Raw genomic sequence first — 27,938 nt, forward strand, 5'->3', positions numbered from 1 at the left:
GTGAGCAGGGGAGGGGCAGAGGGAGAGGGAGAGAGAGAATCCTAAGCAGGCTCCAAGCCCAGCATGAAGCCCAACTCCGGGCTCGAACTCACAACTGTGAGATCATGACCTGAGCTGAAATCAAAAGTTGAACACTTAACTGACTGAGCCACCCAGGCACCCCTATTATTTCATTCTCACCTTTCTTTGTCTTTTTGTACATAATGTTAACATTTTAAAATTCAATCTGAGTCCCTTTCTCTTAATTGGTGAATTAGCTCACATACATCTGTCATAATTACTGATATATTAAGCCTTTTGTTTTCTTATGTCATGTTTTCAATGGACTGTGTTTTCTTTCCTATTTTCAGTTGGATAGATCATGTTTTCTTCTGCTGTTTAAGATTTTGCACCTAAATTTTGCAAGCAGTCTGACCATAACTTTTCTTTCTTTTAATTCCCTTGTCAGATTTTTGAGTTAGGAAATATTTCTTCTGTTTCATTCTCTGGAAGAGTTTATATAAAAGTGGTCTTGTTTCTTCCTCAGATGTTTGGAGGAAATCATCAGTGAATCAGGGACTGATTTTTTTGGTGTGGGATTAAACGTTTTTAATAGATCTATGACTGCTCCTCTTTGTATTAGTTTCGGTACATTGTGTTTTACAGTGAATTTGCCCATTTTGCCTATATTTCCAAATGTATTGGCATGAAGTTGCTCATATTATTCTCTTTTTATTATCTTAATGACTTCGAGTCTGTAACGATACTCCCTCTTCATTCCTGGTATTGATAATTTGTGCCTTCTCATTTTCACTCTTATTCAGGCTTTCTAGAGACTTATTGATTTTATTAATCTTTTCAAAAAAAACAATTATGTTATTGTTAAATCTCTTTATTATATGTTTATTTTCCATTGTATTAATGTCTTCTCTTATCTTTATTATCTTTTCTTTCAACTTTCTTTGGATTTATTATGTTGTTCTTTCTTTTTCCAACTATTGGTGATGAGTGTTTAGAGCACTGATTTCCAGCCTTTCTTCATTTCTAGTATGGATATAAGGCTATAATTTTCTCTCTAAGCATGACTTTACTGCATCTCATAAATTTTGATATGTCTGTTTTCACAATCATCCAGGTGAAGATATTTTCTAATTGCGATTTCTTCTATGACCCAAGTCCCATTTACAAGCGTACCGCTGGGGTGCCTGGGTGGCTCAGTCAGTTAAGCATCCAACTTTGGCTCAGGTCATGATCTCATAGCTCTTGAGTTCAAGCCCCACGTCGGGCTCTGTGCTGACGGCTCAGAGCCTGGAGCCTGCTTCACATTCTGTGTCTTCCTCTCTCTGTGCCCTCCCCTGCTCACACTCTGTCTCTCTCTTTCTCAAAAATAAATAAACATTTAAAAAATAATAATAAATAAATAATAGAAGTATAATGCTTAATTTCCAAATGTATGAACATATCCTAGTTGTTGTTGTTGTTGATGACAATTTTTAGCTTAATTCCATCACAGTCACATTCTCTGGAGGATTTAGATCCTTTGAAATGTGTTTTCAGTGGCTTTACAGACCAGCATGAGGTCTGTTTTGCCCTTGTGCATTTGACAAGGATGTATATGCTCCCACTCTTGGCTACAGTATTCTGCCTAGTCTGCAGACACGTTGCTCACATCTTCTGTGTCCTTCTTGATATTTGTGTGGTTGTTCTGTTAGCTATTAGAGAGTTGAATTACAGTCTCCTATTATTTTTTTTATTTTTTTATTAACGTTTATTTATTTTTGAGAGACAGAGCATGAGCAGGAGAGGGGCAGTGAGAGAGGAAGACACAGAATCCGAAGCAGGCTCCAGGGTCTGAGCTGTCAGCACAGGGCCCGGCACAGGCCTCGAACCCACAAACTGTAAGATCATGACCTGGGCTGAAGTCAGACACTTAACTGGCTAAGCCCCCCAGACGCCCACAGTCTCCTGTTATTATTATAGGTTTGTCTATTTCTCCTTTTGGTTCTGTCCATTTTTGTCCCATATTTTTGAAGCTATATTATTAGGCATTATATACTTGCAACTATGTTTTCTAATATTAGTGCAGCTAAACCAACTTCCTTTTGGTTGGAGTTTGCATGTTCTTGTCCCCAAGCTGTACTATACTTCTGATTTTTCTGTGCCCTTATATTCAAAGTGGGTCTTCTTTAAGTGGCATATAGTTCGGTTTTGTCAAGTTCGACTATCATATTCTTTTTTTTTTTTAATGTTTATTTGTTTTTGAGATAGCACCAGAGTGGGAGGGGACGAGAGACAGCAGCAAGCGAGCCCAGTGTGGGGCTTGAACTCACTAACCGTGAGATCATGACCTGAGCTGAAGTCAGACACTCAACCGACTGAGCCACTCAGGCGCCCCTCTATTCTTTTCATTAGAGATTCCGTCTTTTACTTTTAACACAATTACTTGTATTTCTTAATATGTATTATGGTACTGTTTTTGTTTATCCTACCTGTTTTATCTCCTATTTTCTCTCCTTTCTCTCCTTCTCTCTTTTCTTTTGGATGAATCATTTTTTTCCTCTGTTAGCTTTTGGTTTTGCAGTCTTTTAATATTCTCATAATGGTTACAGTATAACATGAATCAGTGACTCATTGACAGTCCAACATATATCAGTACTTTTTCCACTTCCCAGACAATGCTATGATCTCAAAACCTTTCAACTTTCTTTACTTATTCACTTCAATTCTACATATATTTAACCCCCATACGATAATAACACTATTGTCTTTTATAATCAGTGATCTGTTATTGTGAAATGTTCTTCAGCTCTAGCAATGTGTCTTATCTTAAGGTCTTCTCTGTCTGATATTCTTTGGTTAGTATCTTCGTCATGTATTTTCCCCATCTTTTTACTATCAACCTTTCTGTGTGTTTATATTTATAGTATACCTTTTATAGGCAGTGTTTTACGAACGTAATCCAGTCTGACAATCTTTGTCTTTTAATTGGAATATTTTGTCCATTTATAGATAAGTAATTACTGATTTATTTTGTATAAATTGTTCCTTTTAGCATTGTTTTCTATTTTCTCGCTTATTCTGTGTTTCTTTTTCTCTCCTTTCTTGCCTTTTTTTTTATTAAGTATTTTTGTTATTTCATTTCCCTATCACCTTGTTAGTTATATATTCTTTCACTATTCTTTTAGAAACTACTCTAGAGAGTCCTTCACTTACAAAAATCTAGTGCAAACGTTGTACTCTGACCACTTTTAAGACTATCACAGTTTAACTCCCCCTCCTGCCTTTTATACTATGGTTGTACTATATTTTAATTCTACTATACCTTGAAGGATACAAAACATTATGATATGGTTTTAGACTGTCAATGTTCGTTTTAACTTAACTGATACTCTTTCCATTGCTTTTTATTCCCTCCTTCATCTCTGTGTTTCCATATGGAGTTCTTTTTCTTCTGTCTTTAGCATTTCTAATAGTGCAGGTATTCAGGTAACAAATTTCTTACTTTTTGTTTGTCTGAAATGTTTTTATTTTACCTTTACTTTTGAGGAATATTTTTGTTGAATATATATTTCTAGTTTGGCAGGTTTATTTTTAGCATGTTGATAACTTCATTCCATTTTTTTTTTGTATTTCCCATTATTTCTGTTAAGAAGTCACTGTTAGTTATACTGTTGCTTCTTTGAAAGTAATCAATTTTTTGTAACTATTTGTAAAAATTTCTCTTTGTCTTTGGTTTTCAGCCATTTTATGTTATGTTTACCTGTGGTTTTCTTTCTATTTGTCTTGTTCATGGTTTTTAGTATTCCTTTTATCAATGATTTGATGTCTTTCATCAACTTTGGAAACTTCTCAGTCATTATCCCTTTAAATATTGCTTCCTTCTCTCCTTCTGGGACTGTGGTTATACAATAGCTATGTTAGAACTTTTCACCATGTTCCATGTACCTCTTTTGCTCTTTTCTGTATTTTCCATATTTTTTCTCTACATACCTCAGGCTAGATATTTTGTCTAATCTTTAATTCTGGTGTCTGTCCTCCATTCAATCATCTTCTCAACAGGTATGACTAATAGGCTATTTAAGCTAAATCCTATTTGAGTAAACTTTTGAGTTCTTAATGTTATTTGTTGTATTTTTCAGACCCACAACTTTCCATTTCATTATTTTTTACAGTTTTCAGTTCTTTACTCAAATTTTCAATTTGTCATCTAATATCATGAACATATTAATCACAACTATTCTAATGTCTGTGACTGAAAATCACGATATCTCTGTCTCCCATAGATCTGTTTCTTTTGTTCCTCTCCTGGTTTTTGGTCATTTTATCGTGTTTCACAGAATGCCAGGCAATTTTCTGTTGAATAGCGTGAATGAACATGCAAAGTCACCTGTAGCTATGAATAGTGTTATCTTCCTCAAAAGATGATTTGCTTTTGCTTTTGGCAATTAGACAGGGGCAGACTACCTTCATCCGACCAACGGTTGTCCACTGGGAATATGGGCCTCAATTTCTGTGAAACCCAGTAAATTTCTGGATCATCTTTTCCCCTAGACTAGCAAGGATCCTCTTTCTTGATAAGCCCTGAACTTCAACTTATTCTCTGGTCCCATAGACTTCTGAAAGCTGTCCTCAGCTTTTCGACCATCATTTGAAAACCAGCAGATTCCTCAAGGGAGAATGTGATATCAAACATCAGGCTTCTATTTCTGCACTTCCCTCTGTCTGCAGTCATGGCCTTTCAACTTCTTACTGCCTTGGGATTTTTCCTTACTGCTCTCTCTTGCCTTCAGTTAGGTGCTTTTTAATATTTTCTCCAATGTTTATAGTTGTTCTACATGGGAAAGTTGATGCACAACATGCTTACAACTTTCTCTGTAAGTGGAGAACTCTCCAGAATACTTAAAATTTGCTCTTATGCTTTTTGCCCTTAAGAATCATACCTATTCTGGAGCACCTGGGTGGCTCAGTAAGCTAAGAGTCCAATTTTGGCTCACGTCATGACCTCATGGGTCTACAAGTTCAAGCCTCGCATCGAGCTCTGTGCTGACAGCTCAGAGCCTGGATCCTACTTCAGATTCTGTGTCTCCCTCCCTCTCTCCCTCTGCCCCTCCTCTGCTCATGCTCTGTCTGTCTGTCTCTCTCTCTCTCAAAAATAAGTAGACATTAAAAAAAAAGAATCATACCTATTCTTCATTCATTTGCTCAGTAAATCCTTATTGAATGTTTACTGCATTCTAGTCACTGTTTTATGTGCCAGTGTAAACACTCATGTTCTTTTGTTTTTCTTTTGGTTACTTATAAATCAATATTTATATCTTCCTTCTGATAAAACGTGTAATTTAGCATGTCCTTCTGTCCCTTTAATCTCTGCTTCCCACTCTACTGCTGTGCTAATATTGTCTACAGTTTTTGTCCTGTGCAGTTGTGTTTCTCTTTTACTTGATCGAAGCTTTTTTGAAAAAATAGCCAACGATGTATTTTGCCGAAATATGATATTCCTCTCACTTCCCATACATCTCACAACAACTCCTGAGGTGGTTGTTTTTGTTGTTGTTGTTACTGGAACACTTCTTCTAAGAGTTTCATCTGAAGACCTTTGTTTGGCAAGCTCTTCACACCCTTTAGATGTTCTGTCAAGTTCAGTTTCCCAAAGAAGTCCTTTCTGTAGCCTTCCACCTGCTCCAGTCTGGACTGATTGCTCTCTCTGCCTGGTGCACATCTGAGAACCTGGGGCTTCGCCTCGCCGTCATCGGGGTCCCCTTTTTTGGATCTCCATTCCCTGCTTCCCTTTTCTGGGTTACTCCATTGTCTTAGGGAAGCATATTCTCATATGGCTCCCTCAAAATGGTAGATAGGTTAATTTTCAGAGGCCATACGTGTCTGAAAATGTCTCACATTTGGTTGATAATTTGGCTGGAGATAGAGTTCTATGTTAGAGATGGTTGTCCTTGAATACTTTGAAGTTTTTTCCTTCATCTGCTGGAACATTTTCTTAATCAGTCTTTTCCAAAGACCATCTTTTGCAATAAGAGGTCATCATTTACAACTCTCTGCCAATTAATTTATTGTTTTAATAACATGAATGATTTTCTATGAACATATAAATTACCTAAAGGGATCCAAGAGAAGGCTGAAAGCCCGAAAGACCAATAACCTTCTAGAGGAAACAAGGAAAAGAAAGAAGCGTACTTCCACAAACACCAAGAGAGCAGCTAGGCCAAGGAGTGCTTTCAAACCTCCGGGAAAGAGACGTTTCCTGTGGTCGAAGCTGCTTATGAGTCCCAGAACATGGAACAGGTCCACGCTCTACAGCCGGCAAAGCCCCCATGATCAAGGGAGCGTTGTCTCAGGAAGGCAGACTGGCTTGCTAGTGGGAAACAGAGTGAAGACCGTCGTCATCTCCCGTCCCCATCTGTTCTGCCGGCACCCATCCCATAACCACAGTCCTGAGAGAAGCCCGCCTCTGCAAAGTAGGGTGCCTCTGGTCTCCCAGCCCCTCTCCTGCTCTTCCTGCGCCCTCCAGTCACGGTCACTGAGACGAGAGCTGTGTCATCCTCTCGTGCGTGTTCTCACAGACCTGAGACAGAAGTGACGCATCACAGCTGCCTCCCCTGCTCAGTGCCTCGCCCGCCTCAGGTTTCACTTCTGTCTTCCTGGTGTTTGCTGGGCTCTTTCCAGCTTGTAGATAATTCTCTTTCCCCAAGGAAGCAAAAAAGCAATGGAGCCCGAGACCCTGGGCCCTCCGTGTCTGTGGCTTCCAGCAGGTCACGAACTATGCTAGGGCAACATTTGAAACACCTTGACCCAGACATTCTGGCTCAGGGGGTCTGGAGGTGGAGGTGGAGAAACTTCAGATGCTCCTTCGATGATTCTGAAGCTCTCAGGTTCTTTGTCTCAGGCCATTCCCTGTCCTTTGGAAAGCTTCAGCTTGGGGGCCACCTACAATTACCATCGGCTCCCAGAGACCCTTCACTGGACACAGGCCACGTGTCTGGGCCACAGTTCAAAAGAAGCACAACCAGGTGTCAACTTAGAAGGGGCCTTGGTGTATCTCGAAATGCCCGTGCTGGAGTTCATTGCTTTCCAGAGACAGAGAGTGAACAGGGGAGGGGCAGAGAGAGGGAGACACAGAATCCGAAACAGGCTCCAGGCTCTGACCTGTCAGCCCAGAGCCCGACATGGGGCTCGAACCCATGAACCCTGAGATCATGACCTGAGCCAAAGTTGGACGCTTAACCGACTGAGCCACGCAGGCGCCCCAAAATAAAATATTTTGAAGATACATGTGAGACGCAGCTGATGTACTCAGAAATGTGCAACACTAAATACTTATATTAGAAAATAAGAAAGTCAACAATAAATGATCAAAGCTTCTAAGCTTCCACTTTCAAAGGCTAGAAAAATAAAAGCAACTTAAGCCTTTAGTGAGTAGAAGAAAGATAGGAGGTGCAGATATCAGCATAATAGAAAACAGAAAAATAGAGGAAATCAAAGAAACCCAAAGCAGGACTTTTGAAAAGATGAATAAAACTGATAGACCTGGGGCACCTAGGTGGCTCAGTCAGTTAAGTGTCCAATTTCAGCTCAGGCCACTCTCTCACGGTTCGTGAGTTCAAGCCCCACATCAGGCTCTCTGCTGTCAGCATAGAGCCTGCTTCAGGTCCTCTGTCCCCCTCTCTGTCAGTCCCTCCCCCCACGCGTTCTCTCTCTTTCTCTGCCTCTCTCTCTCTCTCAAAATAAATAAACTTTTTAAAAACTTTATTTTAAAAAAACTGATAAATCCCTAGTGAGACTCATTAAAAAATTTTAAAAAGCAGCAATATCAAGAATGAAAAAGGGCTCATCAGCCTTAACTCTGCAGATATTAAAAGAATAACAGCGGAATGAAATTAACAATTTTATCTCCATAAATTTGAGAACTCAAATTTCTTGGAAGATACAAATTACCAAAACTGATAAAATATGAAACAATTTGAAAGCTTTTTATCTATTAAAAAAGTTGAATTTGTAATAAAAACCTTCCCAATGCTGTATGACTTCACTAGTAAAATCTATCAAACATTTAAGAAAGTAGTTCCATCCTTTACACATACTTTCAGAAAAGATAAGAGTGAATATTTCTCTTCTTATGAGGCCAGAATTACCTTGATACTAAAAAAAGACATTGCACAAAGAGCAAACTGCTGACCAATATGCCTCGTGACCATAGATGCCAAAATCCTTCACCATATTAGCAAATCAAATCTAGCAGTATTGAAAAAGGGCAATACTCCTTGACCACTGGGGCTTTATCCAAGAAATGCACAGTTAGCTTAACACTCAAAAATTAATCAATGTAATTAATCATGTTAAGAGAATAAAGGAGAAAAACCATGTAATTATCTCAATAGATGCAGAAAGGAATTTGACAAAATTTAAGAGCTATTTATTATAAAATTTTCAGTGAGCCAGAAATAGAAAAGGGATTTCCTTAACATGATTAAGGGCACATATGAAAAACCTATAGCTAACATTTTAGTTAATGGTGAAAAACTCAGCTCTTTTTCCAAAGAATAGGAACAAGGCCAGAATGTCTACTTCCATGCTTCTATTCAACATTGTGCTGGAGGTTCTAGCCAGGGCAGTAAAGCAGAAGTAGACAATAATAAAAATAAAGGGGATGCAGCTTGAAAAGAAGGAAGTAAACTATCTTTATTTGCAGACAGCACCATCATGTACACAGAATATCCTAAGAGATCTACAAAAGATGCTACTACTAGAACCAATGAAAATATTTAGGAAGGGCATAGGAAACAAAGTTAATGTATACAAATCAATGCCATTTACCATCCCTGTCAAACTACCACCAGCATTTTTCACAGAGCTAGAACAAACAATTCTAAAATTTGTATGGAAACACAAAAGGCCCTGAATAGCCAAAGCAATCCTGAAAAAGAAAAACAAAATTGGAGGCATTGTGATTCTGGATTTCAAGCTATATTACAAAGCTGTAGTCATCAAGACAACATGATACTGGCACAAAGACAGACACAGATCAATGGAACAGAATAGAAAACCCAGATATGGACCCACAACTATATGGTCAACTAATCTTTGACAAAGCAGGAAAGAATATCCGATGGAAAAAAGACAGTCTCTTCAACAAATGGTGTTGGGAAAACTGGACGGCAACATGCAGAAAAATGAAACCAGATCACTTTCTTACACCATACACAAAAATAACTTCAAAATGGGTGAAAGACCTAAATGTGAGACAGGAAACCATCACAGTCCTAGAGGAGAACACAGGCAACAACCTCTTTGACCTCGGCCGCAGCAACTTCTTACTAGACACATCACCGAAGGCAAGGGAAACAAAAGTAAACATGAACTATTGGGACCTCATCAAGATAAAAAAGCTTCTGCACGGTGAAGGAAACAATCAACAAAACTAAAAGGCACCTGCAGAATGGGAGAAGATATTTGCAAATGACATCTGATGAAGGGTTAGTATTCAAAAGCTAGAACTTATCAAACTCAACACCCAAAAAAACAACCCAGTTAATGAGCAGAACACATGAATAGACACTTTTCCAAAGAAGACATCCAGATGGCCAACAGACACATGAAAAGATGCTCAACATCACTCATCATCCGGGAAATACAAATCAAACCCAGGATGAACTACCACCTCACACCTGTCAGAATGGCTAAAATTAACAACACAAGAAACAACAGTTGTTGGCAAGGATGTGGGGAAAGGAGAACCCTCTTGCACTGCTGGTGGGAATGCAAACTGGTGCAGCCACTCCAGAGAACAGTATGGAGGTTCCTCAAAAAACTAAAAATAGAGCTACCCTATGACCCAGCAGTTGCACTATTAGGTATTCACCCAAAGGATATAAAAATACAGATTCAATGGGGCACATTCACCCCACTGTTGATAGCAGCATTATTAACAATAGCCAAACTATGGAGAGAGCCCAAAAGTTCATCAACTGATGAATGGATAAAGAAGATATATAGAAAAATATAGATAGATAAATATACATATACAAACATTGTGTATATATATTTATATACACACACAATGGAATATATATATAGTATGTATATTGTATGTATACATACATATACATATACATATTATATATATACATATACAACAGAATACTACTCAGTCATCAAAAAGGATGAAATCTTGCCATTTGCAATGACATGAATGGAGCTAGAATGTATTCTGCTAAGCAAAATAAGTCAATCAAAGAAAGACAAATACCATATGATTTCACTCATGTGGAATTTAAGAAACAAAACAGATGAACATATGGGGAGGGGGGAAAGGAGAGAGGGAAACAAACCACAAGAGACTCTTAATGATAGAGAACAAACTGAGGGTTGATGCAGAGAGTAGGGGCGTGGGTAGGGGGTGGGCTAGATGGGGGATGGGTATTAAGGAGGGCACTTGCTGTGATGAGCACTGGGTGTGTATGTGATGAATCACTGAATTCTACTCCTAAAACCAATATTTCACTGTTTGTTGGCTAACTAAAATTTAAATTTAAAAAAATCTTGGGGCGCCTGGGTGGCGCAGTCGGTTAAGCGTCCGACTTCAGCCAGGTCACGATCTCGCGGTCCGTGAGTTCGAGCCCCGCGTCGGGCTCTGGGCTGATGGCTCAGAGCCTGGAGCCTGTTTCCGATTCTGTGTCTCCCTCTCTCTCTGCCCCTCCCCCGTTCATGCTCTGTCTCTCTCTGTCCCCAAAATAAATAAACGTTGAAAAAAAAAATTTTTTTAATTTAAAAAAATCAATGGCATTTACATATAATACAATAAACAATTGAAAAAATTTTAAGTAAAACAATACAATTACAATAGGATCCAAAAGCATTAAATACTCTGATAAATTTAACAAAATATGTGTATGACGTGCACACTGAAAACTACGAGCATTGCTGAGAGGAATTAAAGGAGATCTTGGGGCGTCTGGGTGGCTCAGTTGGTTAAGCATCCGACTCTTGGTCTCAGCTCAGGTCGTGATTTCACGGTTGGTGAGTTTGAGCCCTGCATCGGACTCTGTGCTGACATCTCGGCACCTACTTGGGGTTCTGTCTCTCCCTCTCTCTGCGCTTCCCCACTTGCACTCTCTCTCTCAAAACAAATTAACTTAAAAAAAAAAAAAGGGAGATCTAGACAATGGAGGAACATATACTATGATCATAGATTGGAAGACAATACTATTAAGATACCAGTTTTGGGGCGCTCTGTCTCTCTCTGTCCCAAAAATAAATAAACATTGAAAAAAAAAATTAAAAAAAATGTGTTTAAAAAAAAGATACCAGTTTTCCCCAAATCAACCTATAAATTCAACGGGAAATAATGAAAACGATTTTGAAAAGGAAGAACAATTTTGAAGAATTTTACCTGATTTCAGAACTTGCGGTAAAGCCATAGTAATCAGGGGCGCCTGAGTGGCTTAGTCGGTTAAGCGTCTGACTTCAGCTCAGGTCATGATCTCACGGTTCATGAGTTTGAGTCCCGCATCCAGCTCTGGGCTGACGGCTCAGAGCCTGGAGCCCGCTTTGGATTCTGTGTCTCCCTCTATCTGCCCCTCCACCGCTTGCACTCTGTCTCTTGCATTGTCTCAAAGATAAATAAACATTTAAAAAAGCCACAGTAATCAAAACAGTGTGCTGCTAGTATAAGGATAGATCCATAGATCATTAGAACAGAAGAAAATCCAGAAACAGACCCTTACATACATGATTAATTCACTTTCAGCAGAGGTGCTAATGTAATCAGGTAGGGGTGGAGAATAATTTTCCCAAATGATGCTGGAGCAGTTGGACGTCCACTTTGAAAAAATGAGCTTTGACCCATACCTCACACCACACACACAAATCGACTCAAAATGGATCAGAGACCTAAACATCAAAGTTAAGACTGTAGACACCCTAGAAAGAACACATAAGAGAAGATCCTTTCATCTTTGGGACAAAGATTTCATAGATAGGACACCGGAAATACCAATAGATGATGAAAACCCGAGCAACAGACTGGGAGAAAATACAGTACACATCTCTGGCAACAGACGACTGTCCAATGCAAACAAAACTCTTACAACTCAATGATAGGAAGGCAAGTAACCCCCCAAAGATTTAAGCAGACACTTCATAAAATAAATGCCAATAAGCACAGGAAAATATGTTCAATATCACTAGTTATCACAGAAATGCAAATTAAAACCACAATTAGATACCTCCCCGTACCCAAAAGAATGGCTTAAACTAAAAAGACCAATAATCTGTGTTGGCAATGATGTGAAGCAACCACAACTCTCATATATTGCAGTTGGAAATATAAAATTGTAAACCATTTAGAAAAAAATAATCCTTTTCTTATAAAGTAAACGTATGTTTAGCATACAACCTGGCAATTCCACCCTTAGGTATTTATCCAAGAGAAATAAAAATACATGTGTAAAAAAAGACTTGTGCCAAAGTTCCTACTAGCTTTATTTATAGTAGTCATAACAAAAAAATCTATATATCTATCAACAGATGATTGATACACAAATCGTATCATATCCTTACATTGGAAAACTGTCAGCAATGAAAGGAATGAACTAAGGATATACACAGCAATGTAAGTCTCAAAAATATTATGCTAACTGGCACAAAAATAGACACGTCGATCAGTGGAACAGGGTAGAGAGCCCAGAAAAAAACCCACACTTATGTGTCAATTAATCTATGACAAAGCAGGAAAGAATCTCCAGTGGGAAAAAAGACGGTCTTTTCAACAAATGGTGTTGGGAAAACCGGACAGATGCATGCAAAAGGATGAAATTGGACCACTTTCTTACACCATACGCAAAAACTCAACATGGATTAAAGACCTAAATGTGACACCTGAAACCATAAAACTCCTATAGGAAAATGCAAGCAATAATCTCTTGGACATTAGCCTTAGCAACATATTTATGGATATGTCTCCTGAGGCAAGGGAAACAAAAGCAAAAATAAACTACTGGGACTGTATCAAAATAAAAATCTTTTATTTTTAAGATAAGATCTTTTTTTTATTAATTTTTTTTAATGTTTATTTATTTTTGAGACATAGAGAGACAGAGCATGAATGGGGGAGGGTCAGAGAGAGGGAGATACAGAATCTGAAACGGGCTCCAGGCTCTGAGCTGTCAGCACAGAGCCCGACGCGGGGCTTGAACTCACGGACCGCGAGATCATGACCTGAGCCGAAGTCGGCCGCTTAACCGACTGAGCCACCCAGGCGCCCCAAGATCTTTTATTTTTAAGATATTTTTAAGATGTTGAAGGAAACCATCAACAAAACAAAAAAGCAACCTACTGAATGGGAGAAAATATTTGCAAATAATATATCTGATAAGGGGTTACTATCCAAAATGTAAAAGTAACTTATACAACTCAACACCAAAAAAATATCAATAATAATCCAATTTTTTTAAATAGGCAGGGGACCTGAATAGACATTTTTCCAAAGAAGACATACAGATGGCCAACAGACACCTGAAAAAATGTTCAACATCCTTCGTCATCAGGGAAATGCAAACCAGAACCACAATGAACTATCATGTCACCTGTCAGAATGGCTAAAAAAAAAAGACAAGAAATAAGGTGTGTGGGCGAGGATGCGGAGGAAAAGGGAAGCCTCGTGCGTTGTGGGAATGTAAGGTGGTGTAGCCACCGTGGAAAACAGTATGGAGGTTCTCAAAAATTAAAAGCAGAAATACCATATGATCAGTTATTCTGCTACTGGGTATTTACCAAAACAAAAGGAAAAGACTAATTTGAAAAGACATATGCCCCCCTATGTTCATCGCAGCACTATTTATAATAGCCAAGGTATGGAAACACCCTAAGCGCCTATCGATGGATGAATGGACAAAGATGTGGTGTGTGTGTGTGTGTGTGTGTATAATAGAGTATTACTCAACCATAAAAAAAGAATGAGATTTTGTCATTTGTGACAACATGGATGGGTCTAGGTGGTAAGTGAAATAAGTCAGACAGAGAAAGACAAATACCATATGATTTCATTTATGTATGGAATCTAAAAGATAAATGAACAAACACAAAACTAGAAACAGACGCATAAATACGTCCCCTTCCAGAGGGGACGTGGGTGAGGGGATGCATGAACTAGATGAAGGGGGTCAAGAGGTACTAACTCCCAGTAATAAAATGAACGAGTCACAGCACAAGGACTGTAGCCGATAAGACCGTAATACCGCTATCTGGGGACAGATGGTGACCACACTCACTGTGGCGAGCACTGAGTAATGCGTAGAGTTATCGAATCACTGTGTTGTGCACCTCAAACTACTATAACGCTGTATGTCAACTATACTTCAGTAATAAAAAAATCTTATGGGGCGCCTGGGTGGCGCAGTCGGTTAAGCGTCCGACTTCAGCCAGGTCACGATCTCGCGGTCCGTGAGTTCGAGCCCCGCGTCGGGCTCTGGGCTGATGGCTCAGAGCCTGGAGCCTGTTTCCGATTCTGTGTCTCCCTCTCTCTCTGCCCCTCCCCCGTTCATGCTCTGTCTCTCTCTGTCCCAAAAATAAATAAATGTTGAAAAAAAAAATTAAAAAAAAAAAATCTTAGAAGTATGTTAAGCTAAGTAAAAGAAGCCGGACACAAAAGAGTACTTACTGTATGCTTCCATTCATATAAGATAGGAGGCAAATCTAATCTACAGTGGCAGTAATTGGATTTCCACCTCACTGGGGCTGCAGAATTGGGGGTGGTTTGACCTCAGAGGGGCACGAGGGAATGTTCTGGAATTATAGAAATGTTCTGTGTCTTGATTGTGCTGGTGGTTTTATACGTGTGTGCATTTTCAAAAATTTTTTTAATGTTTGTCTATATTTGAGAGAGAGAGGGAAACGGAGCGTGAGTGGGGGAGGGACAGACAGAGACAGAGGGAGACACAGAATCTGAAGCAGGCTCCAGGCTCCGAGCTGTCAGCCCAGAGCCGGACGCGGGGCTCGAACTCACGAGCTGTGAGATCATGACCCGAGCCGAAGTCGGACGCTTAACTGACTGAGCCACCCAGGCGCCCCGTGTGTGTTTTTTTAAAGCATTGAACTGTACACTTAAAATGGGTGCAATTTATCACATGTGGCCGATACTTCAATAAAACTAATTTTTAGAAACCAGTAAGAGAAAACACCAAGAGAACTGGCACTCTCTCCCAGCCACAGTGACCTGCACTTCTCGGGTTCCTTTTCAGCCTGACACCGCGAAGCAGTCCTCGTACTTTGTGTTAGGCCACTTCAGACGCTTCTGCGCCTGGCAGGGTCAGCAGACCCAGGGTCCCGTGGGCAGACGAGCTGACTACCCCCTCACCCAACAAGCAGGTGCGAAAGCAGAATCACCCCGTCGCCACCCCGTGGCCAGGCAGCCAGCAGGAGGCCACAGACTGAACTTGCCTTATGTCTCCCGGACACTTTCATTCTTTCGTGAGAAACTTTGCTTCTGTTTCCTCAATTTTTTAAAGTTCTTTGTACCTTAGGGGTGTTAGTCCTTCATCCCCGATGTGACAAATATTTTCTCCTAGTTTGTGTTTGTCTGTTGACTCTGCCTGTGGTATCTTACACAGTACAGAAGATGCGGTGTTTCGGTCGTCGGCGGTGGTGACCTGTCAGTCTTCCCCCTCACTGCCTCCGGACTTAAGTCCTCACATCCAGGTTCCAAGGAGTTTGCCATGTTTCCTGGTGCCTTTCCCAAACGGCTCTCCAGCTGCCCCAGCACCATGTACCAGGAGGCCCGTCTTCGCGCCCGTGGATTTCTGCATGCCACCCAGCCTGTGCCCGAACGCTCCGTCCTACTCTGGCGCTGTGTCCCTCCGTGCACCTGTAGCACACCGCTGCACGGTAGAGGGCCCACCGCCCGTGTCAGCGCCTGAGTGGCCACGTGCCCCCAGCTCTCCTGTTTCTGTGCATCCGTTTCCCATGTGAACGTCAGTTTCCCACATGGGCTCGCGGCTGGTTCCGTGGAAAAGCTTGTTGGTATTTTTTTTGAGACCCCATTAAGTCCACAGGTTAGTGTAGGGAGAGCTGGCATCTTGGTGATGTTGGCACAGTTCAGTCAAGACCAAATGAGGTCCTGTCTTCCATCGTGTCTTCTGCTATGATTGTTGGTGTATATGAAAGCTGTTGACTTGCTATGCGCATTTTACTTCCTGCTACTTTATGAATTATTTTATCGTTGAGCCTCTAGGAATTTCCAGAATATTACCTTGTCATCTGCAGCTACAGATAGTTTTCTTAAGTTTTTCCAATTCTGATGCCTCTGATCATTTGGCGAATACTTCCAGAACAACGTTAAATAGTATTGGCAGTAGTGAGCGCTCTTGCCTTGCTTCTGACCTTAGTAAGAATGCCTCTGGTGTCTCCCCTTTAGTGAGACGCCAGCCCTAGCATTGGGGTGTAGGGGTCATAATTTTAAGGAAGTATCCCACTATTCCTATTTTCTCAAAGGTTTTTAGTAGGAGTGGGTATTGAATTTTGTCATAGGATTTTTCAACAACTATGTAGACAACCATGTGATTTTCTCCTTAGTGCTATTAATGTGGTGAGTTCTATTAACAGATATCCTAACATTGAACCAACTTTACTTTCCCGGTGTAAACTCTGCTTGGCCATGGGTACTGTTTTCTCAGTGTGGTGTTGGACTCCATTTGCCAAGATTCTGTTTAGGATTATTACATCAATCAATATTCATAGGAGATGGGGTCTGTGATTTTCCTTTATTATACTCTCTGTCATGTTTTAGTATAACCTTTATACTTAATGAAAGACATTTTTCTTCATCTTCTATGCTCGGAAGCAATTTATACAGCATGGGGACTATCTGGTCTCTGAGGTTTGATAGAATTCCCCTTTAGGACCACCCAGGTCAGTGGGTTTTGTGGGGTAGTTCCTTCATCGTTTTCTCTGTTTCTTCTGTGGCCATTCTTCCGTGGTCTGTCTCGTTGTTGTCTCTACTCGGTCCAATTTTTATAATTGTGCTTTCTTCAGAAATGTCCGTGTCACGTAAGCTTTTACATTTATTTGCATAGAGTTCTGCAAAATAAGGTGTTTTTAACTTCTTGCATGTCTGTTTGCCCTTATTGTGTTTCTTCTTTTGTGTATCTGTGCTTGCTTCCTTTTGATTAAACCAGCTAATGGTTTGTCCATTTTATTTTTCACAGAAACGAGGATTTTTATTTATTAATTTGATCTAGTGTTTTGCTGTTTTCTACTGCATTAATTTCTGTTTCTGCCTTTCTTCTAGCTTTATGGTTTCCCTCCTATGTGATCTTTCGATTTGCTTTGTTGTTCTTTTCTTGTCTTTTGAGTTGAAAACCTCATTCATATGCAGCTGGCCCTCAACACAGGTTTGAGCTGCACGGGCCCACGTACGTGTGGATTGTTTTGCTACAGGATAGGACTAGAGGTGTATTTTCTCTTCCTGATGATTTTCCTCGTAACACTTTCTTTTCTCTGGCTTATGGTATTGTGAGAATAGCTTCTATGACAAAGACACACACAAAATATGTGTTCATTGACTGTTTGGGTCATCAGTAAGGCTTCCTGTCAGCAGGAGGCTCTCAATAGTTAAGTTTGGGGGAAGTCAGGAGTTATATGTGGATTTTCAGCTGTGTGTGTGGGGGGGGGGGTCACCACACTAACCCCCATATTGTTGAAGGGTCAATTGTACTTTTATTCTTTCAGTTATTAATATAGGTGTTTAGAGCTATGACATTTCCTCACCGCTTTAAATATAATCCCCTGGGCCTGACATACAGTGTTTTCATTAGAAGTGAATGTAATTTCTGTTTGTATTTATCTTCACCCAAAAGTTGTCTGAAAGAAGTGTTTTTTGTTTTATTTCTAGGTAGATGGGGTTCGTGTTTTTTATTTCTTTGGTTTGGTTTTGGTTATAATTTTAGTTTTCTTGCGCTGTAATCAGAATGTTATTTTAGCATTTTTACTTTGTGCAACCTTTTGATGTTCTCTGTGTGTCCTGATGTATGATGGGTTATTGTGAATATGCCGTGTGTGCTCCAGGAGACAGTATACTCTCTATGATCAGAGAGCGGCTTTGATGTATGTCCACAATATCTATTTATTGGTTGTGCTGTTTGGATCTTGTCACACTTTGGGCTCTGAGAGTTTAATGCTGCTTCATCAGACGGCTTTCTGACTCTGGACAGCACTGACGTTCCCTCAGAGAACAAGGGAGAGGGGCTCGTGCAGACACGAGGGGAGAATTCATCTCCCTGCCACGGAGACCCTTTGTTCATTCAAGGAAAGGCAGCAAAACGGGGCAAGCTTCCAGTGTGAGAACATCGGGCAGACGTGTGGTCAGTCACGTAGGAGAGCCACCTCGCATTTGCAGTGTGACCGTGGCGCCAGGACGTAAGCGACTCGCCCACGATGGGTCCGGAATGCGCCTCACGCCGGCCTACCCAGCCCCCAGCCCGGGCTCTGCACGCCGCTGCGTCTGCTGGACCCCACACCCGCAGAGCTCACCCTCGTGCTTCTCCTTCGCTCCGCGGTCCCTTCTCGGCTGGTCTTGGCCACTACAGCGGCCATCTGTTCCCGGGTGACACATTGATGGCCACTCGGTGTTTGCGGGGCTCCAGGGCGGTGGTCTCACCTGAGCTGCACCGGGGAGCACACCAGCAGCCCTCAGCTCTTGCCGCATGAGTCCCCACGCTACCGCAAGGTGGCTTGGCTCTTGACAGCCAGCAGGAAGATGCTACACGCTGACGTCTGTGATCAGGTCACATACCCGTGACCTCCACTGAGCCTGGTGAGAGGCAGGGGCAGGTCTGCCCACCCTCCAGGGTAGGGGTCACACGAGGGCGTGAAGACCAGCAGGTGGGACCGTGGAGGCCCCTTGAGGATCTGTCTGCTACACACCCCTTTCTGAACTGGGGGCCCCGGGCTGCATGCGGCCCTCCACAAGCTCCCACGGCCCACTGTCCCAAGGAGTCCCGTGACACGGGAGCTCTGCCAGTGCTGCCCACGACTGGGCACACGAGGAATACTGAGCAAATCCATGAGCTGGGTCGTCTTTGGACCCTACTTGTGAAAACATTTAGTGTACAATTTTTCAGAAACTTTGCTTTAAAGAACTGAACTCGGGAGCCTGGGTGGCTCATCGGTTGGGCGACCAACTTCGGCTCGTGTCATGATCTCACGGTTTGTGAGTTCGAGCCCCGCATTGGGCTCCGTGCTGACAGCTCGGAGCCTGGAGCCCGCTTCGGATTCTGTGTCTCCCACTCTCTGCCCCTCCCCCACTCACGTTCTGTCTCTATCAAAAAATGAATAAACGTTAAAGACAAAAACTGAAAGAACTGAACTCAGTGGGTGATAGCGGGATGACTCAGACTCCCTTCATCTGTCTCCTCCTCTTGGCCTCCCTGTGCTGTGCTCCTGAACCTCCCTGGGTCACTATTGGGGGTGGGGGCGGGGGGGCGGGCGAGAGGCAGAATTCCACCAAATTACATTAGATTTGGGTGCCTCGCATCGTGCCCCAGAATCACATGTCACAGACACAATAGCTTTGGCTCCGCTTCCCTGGCAGGCAGCCTGGGCTGGAGGCCTAACCCCGTCCCCTCCTGGCTCTGGGACCTTCTCCAAGGCCCTCCACCTCTCTGTGCCCCAGGCACCTCCCACTCAGCGAGGAGGTAGGCTTGTTGGATGGTGCCTGGGACCAGCCGCCCCACCCTCCGCGCCTGCCCCCACGCTGGGGACCCACTGTCCAGCGTGCCCTGGGTGGGTGCGGTGGTGGGGCGGTGCGGTGGTGGGGCCGCAGGGAGAGGGCCGGGCGTGAGTGTGGCGAGCACCCCGCGCAGTGTCACGCACATGGCAGGATGCGCTCAGAGTCCGTCTTCACTCTGGCACCTTCTGGAATATTCGCCTCAATTTTGCTGGAGAGGAAAAGAGCTCCAGTTTGTAATAAGCAGTGAGTCATTAGCCATGATGTTGGTGAAAAGAGTAATTTGGCTGCTTTTAGCCCTGTCGGTGACAGGGCTCCCACCCCAAGCCTCCACTTCTGCTGTTGGGCCGTCACCGGCCAGCTTGACGGAGATCACCGCGTCTGCCGATGTCTGTGCACGGCGGTGCTGTCCTCCTCGTGTGGAGCCAGAGTCCCGGTGGGCAAACCTGTCGGGTCTCCTGGGCTGCTGGGAACCCTCTGGAAATGCATTCCAGAGGCTTCCAACCAGAGGCAATGACAGGTTTCTGCACAAAGGTGCCGCTGAGGGTCTGGAAACTGCTGCCCTGCATGCCAGGGGCACAGGGCAGAGGCGCTGCCTGAGTTGGCATGACCAGCGTGAGGACCACGGTGACGGTCGAGTGGCAGGACTGTGACGTGAGCAGAGAAGGTGCCCAGGGGGGACACCAGGTCGCAGCAGCCTCGCTGCGGCCTGCAGGTGGGGCCACCTGGTCCCCGCACCTCCCTCAGACTCTGCGGGGGGCACCGTCCCTGCCCGAACTGGTGGTGACCACAGAGCAGCTGTTCCCCGGGGACCCGGCCCAAGGGCTGACCCGCGGGCTCCTCTTTCAGCCACCTACCAACTACCAGTGCGCCCCAGCGCCGTCCTGCCGACAGCCCCTCTGTACCCATCAGGCCCGCTTCCTCCAAGAAGCCACTCCTGACTCCTCCCGTCTTGCTCTGAGCTCCCACTGCTCCTAGAGTCCGTTTAACCCTGATTCTCCACGGGTTCTGCACTCAAGTTCGCCCCCACATCCAGGCACGTGTGGTCAGCAGGCCCCCCCGAGTGTGGAGCGTGCCGTGGGCCGGGCTCCAACTGGGCACAGGAGGACTTAGGGGCAGGTGCAGGGCCTGCTCCCATGGGCTGACATTTGTCACAAGAGACGCACGAGCAGGCCCGTGAGGGCAGCACTGAGTTTCTGGTGCCGAGTAGGGCCGGGAGTGGCGGGCAGACCGCCAGAGCAGAGCTGGGAAGGCCGCGTAGTTTGCCGGGTCTGCTCCAGGCACAGCAGCGGGCGCTCCTGGAGGCCCACTGTGTCTCTGAGCTCAGACAAGAGTGAGAAACTGTTAGCAAATCCGCGAGGGGTTGAAAGAGAACTTGGAGACAAGGGAGTGATCATCCTAAAGTTACAGATGCAGTGCATGCACGATGTCGTTAGCCATCTGTGGGAAGAGTCACCCCATTCAGATGGGATTTCAGATGGGGAGTGACTCATGCTCCCACCGACGGCCTCTGCTCGAGGGGCCGGGCCCGCACTCGGTCACAACTCACACAGCAGAAACCTGACCGAGGGGACCCAAGCAAGGAGGCCGGTTGTGTGAAAGGGGCTGGCCTCATGAAGCGTGGAACACAAGCCCTCACGGAGTCAAGGGTCATCCTGCGTGGGGGCCTTGGAGTGTGACAGGCCCCCTGGAAGGGCACGCGGGCAAGAACCCAGAGAACCGACTGGACCTCCTGTCTCCATCCGAGTCTCTGTCTTCTCCCTGTGCAGTTCCTGCATTATTTGTTCCTCCTGTGAAGAAGCTTTCTTCAGGTACAGGGACCTTGGCCAACCTCTGCCCTTCAAATATTCCCAACAGTTCTGCCTGATAAAGGAAAAGAATTCTTTCTGAGCCATATGTACTGAGAAGGAGAAGTGTGACTTCTGTAATGGCCGAGTGGCTCCCATCCGACTACCTCCCATGGGTATTGACTATAAATTATGGGGAAAATATAATAAACAACCACCTAAAGGTAGTGGAACATGACCTTTGGGAGGAATGGTTCAGGGTGAGGTCCCTTTTAATAACTCTTTGCCTGAAGACAGGCCTCAGTGTTACGGGTGGCTAAAATTCCAGCAGAAATGCATAGTGTTACTTGCTTGAGGAAACACAGGACAGAGTTTGAAGCAACTGGAGAATCTGGAAAGTGAGAGAGAAATCTCAGAAAAAAGAGAGCCAAAGGAGAACACTAAATTCCAGATATGAACTCTGCCCAAACCTCTGGCTGCCCCCTAACTGTGTGTAAGAAGGGGCAGACTTCAGACAGCCAGCTAAGTCTGAAAGGACTGACCTGAGGTTTCAGCTGCTTCCCACTGCACAGGGACAAAGTCTAAAGTTTGGCTTTAGCCAAATTAACTGCCTCCTTTAAAAAGAAGGAAAGAGGAAGGAAGGAAGGAAGGGAGGAAGGGAGGAAGGGAGGGAAGGAAGGAAGGAAGGAAGGAAGGAAGGAAGGAAAGAAAGAAAGAAAAAGGAAGAAAGAAAGAGAAAGAAAAAAAAGAAAATCACTGGGGCGCCTGCTTGGCTGAGTCAGTTGAGCATCCAACTCTTGATTCTGGTTCAGGTCATGACCCCAGGGTCATGGGATTGAGCCCTGCATCAGGCTCCACGCCGACTATGGAGCCTGCTTAAGATTCTCTCTCTCTCTCCTTCTGCCCCTCTCCCCCACTCATGCTCACTCTCTCTCTCTTCCTCAAATAAAAGAAAAAAAGAAATTCAGTACTCCTAAAAAAGCATAAGAGAATCCAGAGTGTCTAAAACATTCCATTCACAATATCCAGGATGTAATACAAAATTAATAAGCCTATGAAGAAATAGGATAACTTGATCCATACTCAAAAGAAAAGGGAATCATGCAAGCAAATCCTGAGATGACCCAGATGTTAGAATCCGCAGACGAGGATTTTAAAGCCACTGTTATAACTGCTGAAGGATGTAAAGGAGAACATGCTCATAATGAGTGAAAAAATAGGAATCTCAGAAAATAAAAAGAACCAAATGGAAATTCTAAAACCGGACTCTGCAGTATCAGAAATAAAACATCCACTGAGGAGGCTTAACAGCAGATTAGACATGAGGAAGGACTTAGCTGAGAAGACTCAGGGTCCCACTGACCAGACCTGCCTGAGGCGTCCAGCCGCCATTTGACTCCTTCCTGAAAGCCAATGGGGTTTCCACTAGGCCGCCATAGCCGAGGGGCAGCGATTGGAATGTCATAGAAAGAATTCGACATGGATTATTTCAGTGTAATGTATTTACGAAGCTCTGATTTGGTCTTAATTAAGCCCTGAAAGAGAAATTGAAAATTTTTCGTTTCCATCGAAATGGCATCAGGCAAGCTTGGCGAGAGGAAGGTCTGAGGGCTCTGTGAGTTCTCTCTGCTGGGAGAGACTTTGGGGAACACGGGGCACCACAACCTTCCCCGCTCTTCCTTGCCAAGCAGTGCGAACGCTTTCTGTCCAGACCACCGAAAGCATCAGCTGGCTGGGGCTAGGCACAGGCTGGCTACAGAGACCTGGATCTCTGAGGTCAGTCAGTCCCGTCCCTCTGGAGGCCGCCTCTCCCCGTCCCCACCCTTGGGCCCTGGTTTCTGGGCTGGATTTTCCCAAAGGCCCCCTGGGGTGCCCTCTAGCGTGGCCCCAGGGTGGGCCTGGTGCTGAGGGCAGCAAGTCCACTGCTGTTCCTGGCCGTGCTCTTGCGGGGAGTCAGGTCTGCAGCCGTTTGACTCTAAGGGATTCCCTCCAATGATGCAGCCCCTCAGAGCCCAGGGCTTTGCCCGTGACCCTGATGTCCAGCAGGGCCCCCAGCCTCCTCAGTCTCCTCGTTCTCCTCATTCTCTGTTTAAATTACATTCTTTTCTGGAGGAAAATGGGAGAGAACGAGTCCCTACTGAGAACCGAGTGGGAGTCAGGCTCTGCTTGGAGCTTTGCTGCCTTGGCTCCAGGTTCCCCTAACACCCCCTGGGATCAAGACTAGTGTTCTTGAGTCGTAGGTGAGGAAGCGGGGTTGACTGCAGGTCAGATAACTTCCCCAAGGCCACACAGAGCCTCCCGTGGCGAGAGAGCCGGACTCAGACCCAGGTGTGTGTGGCCCGGCATCTTCCCAGCGAGCTGTGCTGGGACTCACGGTGCCGTCCCGACCAGAGGTCTTGCCGTAAAAAGCCTCACAAGAACACCTGCATCCTCTAGGGAACAAACACCGGTCTGGACCGGAAGTGTCTGTCTCCAAATAAAAATGTCAAGGATAGGAGCTCCTAAGTATCATTTTCTCATAATTTGGCAATGGAAGTTTCCCTTCCTCTTTCCCCTGCGCCCCTCCCCAGTGTCCCCTAGTTGTGGAGTCAGGTCTCCCTCTGGACAGGCTGAGAGCGGGGACCACATCTGCTTCATTCGCGGCCCCACCCGCAGCACCTGCCCAGGCGCTCAGTCAATACTGTCGAGTGAGTGAATGTGTAACAGAAACCAGTCGAGGCCGAGCAGCACCCAGCACTCAGCCGGGAAGCCAAACCCAGCACCATCCTGACCCACCAGAAAGATGCGAGTGGGACCAGCTGGACCTAGACCCAGAGTCTCCCAAGGGCCCTTCTGCGGGCTCGCCTGTGTGCGGTGGCCACCGCCTGGCAGCTTGGGCCCCCGGTCCCTGCTGGCGTGAGTCGGGCTCGCCTCTGATCTCGAGCGTTTCTGTCCGTGCAGGGAAGGAGCGGCTTGCTGCTTGCCTTGGAATTACTGTGCCGGAAGCTGCCCAGTTTTTGGAGAGTTTTTTGCAGAAGTACAAGAAAATCAAGGACTTTGCCCAAACAACCGTTGCCCAGGGTCACCGGACAGGTGAGCCAGACACAGCCAGAGCCTGTGAGGGCCCTCCCTCCCCCCTGCTTACCCGAAGTCCCCACTGGTTGCCAGCCCTGCTCACTTGGGGGGTGGCAGACAGACAGGAGGGCACCGGGGGAGCGCCCAGCCCCTGCTGGAAAATGGGGCCACAAGGCTCCGTGTGACAAGGGTCCAGAGCCAGGATGTGCTTGAGGCAACCTTGAGTCGGAAAATGATAGATGGATAGAGATACAATCCTATCCATCCAGGTGGCCATCCGTCCACCTGCCTGCTCAAAACTGCCTCCCACTCTGTAATGATTTAGAATGAATTAAAAAAAGAAGCCCTACGAAAATCACAAACATCTTAGAAATACGTGACAGTGAAAGTATCTCGTGAAAAGCTGTGGGGCCTGGCCAGCTGGGAATTTCACTTAGAGGTGAAGGAATGCTTTAAAAGAGTATTTCCAAAGGAACGAAAGGAATCTGTGAACATAAGTGAGTTGTATTCAACCCAAGGCATTTGGAAAAGAGCAGCACAGTGAAGTCAAGAAAGAGGAAGGAGAGAAATGAGCGAGGGAGCAAAAACTCATGAGGCCGGCAACGGGAAAGTGCAGAGAGCAGGTGGACGGCAGGCGCAGAGAGCGCAGAACCGGGTCCAGTCGAGCTCTTAGGAAAGCGAAACACTGCCGATTTTGAGATGTGAGAAGAGTGAGGAAACCCAGTGTTGATGAGGGCGTGTGGAGTCCGAAAACGACAGCGCGGGAGCTTGTGAGGCCCTTCCGCAGGCCAGACGCGGGTCAGCGGCTTTCTGTAAATAACTTACAACCCTCACTGCGATCCCAAAACGCGGGCAGTATCGTTACCCATCTTACAGAGGAAGACCACAGTCGCCGAGAGGTGAAGTAACTCCCCAGGTTCACACAGCTGGCCGCGGGCACGAGGCTGAGGCCCAGAGCCAGCGCCCTCCCTGCTGCTGGCTCTGCCTGCCTTCCTTGCACTCAACTCTCGCCCACCGGTTACCCTTCTGGAAAGAAATCCTCGCGCAATCATGCCCTTCTTTCCCAGCGTGTGTTGACACCGGAGACACGAGCCCCTAGCGGTCCCGGGGCCACAATCCAAGAGCAGACGGCATCCCACAAGTAAGCAAGTCCACCCGGACAGGGTCAGAAAGACGGGGTTCTAGATGTGGAAGAGACAGACAGGATACCGGTGCAGAGCGATGGGGGGAGGCCCCTGCAGAGCTCCATTGGCCACGGCCTCGCCGAGGGGGAGCCGTCCGAGCCGCCATGTGGAAGGCCGGGGGGTCTGCAGGGGGCAGGGCGGGCCACAGGAAGAAGCTGGGTTTCATTTTTCACAAGCCAGGCCACGAGACTGCGGAAAATCGGTTGGCAGGGGAGACCGAGGTCAGACCTGGTGCCTCGGGGGCGGTGACAGGGTCGGCCCAGCAACCGTGGCGGGACGGACGGAGAGCACAGGTAAGAGACACCAAGGAGACAGCATCAATGGCTGGCGTGGAGGGGGGCTCAGGCCCCCAGCCGTATGAGCAGCTCTCCAGGTGGGCGCCCCCGACCCTCTAGGGGCTGCAGCAGGCACACGAGGCCATATGCCAGGGTGCTGAGGAGCGGGAGGTCCAGGTCCCTTACGAGGCCCAGGGGCAGGTGTCCACGTGGCCTCGTCTCTTGTAGAGTTGACAAAAGCCGGACGTTTGAACCGCGATGGTGGAAGTGCTGCCTCCTGCCAGCCCCACCGTTCCGGTTCCGGGCCGGGGTGGGGGTGTTGCAGGGCGGCCACAGCTAAGGCGGAGTCGAGTTGTGACTCACTTAACTGGGGTTTCAGGGCGGATACTTCTGCGGCTTATCCCTCCTTCCCTGCATGATTGTGGGGTGCGTGCCGTGCCGGCTGGGTGCCTTCCAGGAGTCTCCCTCCGTGCCCTCGCCCACTGGGTGAGCACGGTGACGTGAGGGAGAGGGAGAGAGGTCGTCTCGCAGTGTGAACAGGAGGCACGAGCCCAGCCCCACGAGCGCTGGGTGGAACGGAAGCAGGACCGGAGCTGGGTGGAGCCGGGGACCCTGGGTGCCACCTTTCCTCCCACGAGAAACAACCGGAAGGCTGGGCAAACTGCATGAAGCGGCTGTTTTCAGACACTGGACCATGGGCACTGTGCTCCTCTGGCCCCTGAGAGAAGAGAAACAAAGCGGGGGAGCCCCCTGAGCACCCAGAGCGCGGCGTGGGAGGGGGGCCCAGGCAGGTCACGGTGGTGTCGCTAAGCCAAGGAGACAAGGGCTGGGACCGGGGAGGCAGAGGCAGAGTATCAGAGAGGACGGAGCTCTGCGGAGAAAGCACTCCACACAGCAGAGGATTCCCTGTTTTTGAGCCCCAGGGCGTGCACACACAGAGTAAAACCCCGTAGGACACAGCAGAGTAACGTCTGGAAGCGGTAGGCTGGGCGATTCCAGAGTCCGTGCAGGTCCTAAGTCACTGGGGCTAGGGGGCTCTGCGCTGGGAAAGCAGGGGCAGTGATGCTGATGCCTCCCCCTGCCCCGTGGCTCGCCTGTCTGACTTCCGGCTGCATCGCACCTGACACGGGTCAGGGGAGGGCAGTGTGTAAAGAGTGTTAAAAGCCACTTGTGGGACTTGGGTAGGAGACGTCTGAGTCCTGACTGTTGGTGTGGACATCTGGGACACCCAGGAGAGCCCCCAGAAGGAAGGGCCCAGGAGTGGGTCTGAACCAGCCCTGACCACAGGCTACTCAAAACCCACGCACGGAGCTTAAACACAGGCCTCAAAGGCATCAGGTGACCTGCCAGTGACCTGGGCCTGACCCTCTTGAAAGGGACACACCAAACCCAACACCCGCCAACAGGAAGCACCCAGCACCCAGCGTGCGGTCCAGAATCACCAGACGCACAGAGAGGCAGAGACTGGAGTTTGCTCGGCGGAGGCGTGGGCTCTCCTTGTCCCCACTACTAGGAGACCCCGTCGTATTACTGCCAGGCCCACAGCCGCCGCTCCATACGCTGTCATCTTGCAGTCGTGATCTCTGTGGGAAATTCTCCCAGTCTTCACATACGTGAGATCCTAAGTGGGGGACCTAGTAAAACAGAAGTCCTCACCGGTCAGGAACATTCTCAACCAACACAGAATGCTTGTGTTTGTTCTGTAAGGAAGACCTCGGAATTAAGAAGCTTCGGGCCCCACAAAACTTGGGCCTGCCCTCGTGTGTCAGGATGCGGCCCCTGGCCCGGACCATCCGCCCCTCCTTGAGTAGAATGAGGATTAATGCTTTTCCCCCCATAGCAGCTACCCCGTGGTCCAGAGTTACTTCCATACCCAAGTCCCACAAGTGGCTTTTAACAGTCTCCACACACGGCCCTCCCCGACCCGTGT

General features: G+C 46.1%; 1 protein-coding gene across 1 annotated transcript in view; it reads left to right on the forward strand.

Moving 5' to 3' along the window:
* The window catches only part of POLN (DNA polymerase nu), a 151,486-nt gene that overhangs the window by 113,485 nt on the left and 10,063 nt on the right, over positions 1-27,938 (forward strand). The window contains 3 exon segments of the mRNA XM_045474955.1: positions 18,740-18,754; positions 22,230-22,258; positions 24,419-24,567. Of these exon segments, the coding sequence (XP_045330911.1) occupies positions 18,740-18,754; positions 22,230-22,258; positions 24,419-24,567 (193 nt within the window).

Source organism: Leopardus geoffroyi, chromosome B1 (genome assembly GCF_018350155.1).
Source record: "Leopardus geoffroyi isolate Oge1 chromosome B1, O.geoffroyi_Oge1_pat1.0, whole genome shotgun sequence".
Lineage (NCBI taxonomy): Eukaryota > Metazoa > Chordata > Mammalia > Carnivora > Felidae > Leopardus > Leopardus geoffroyi.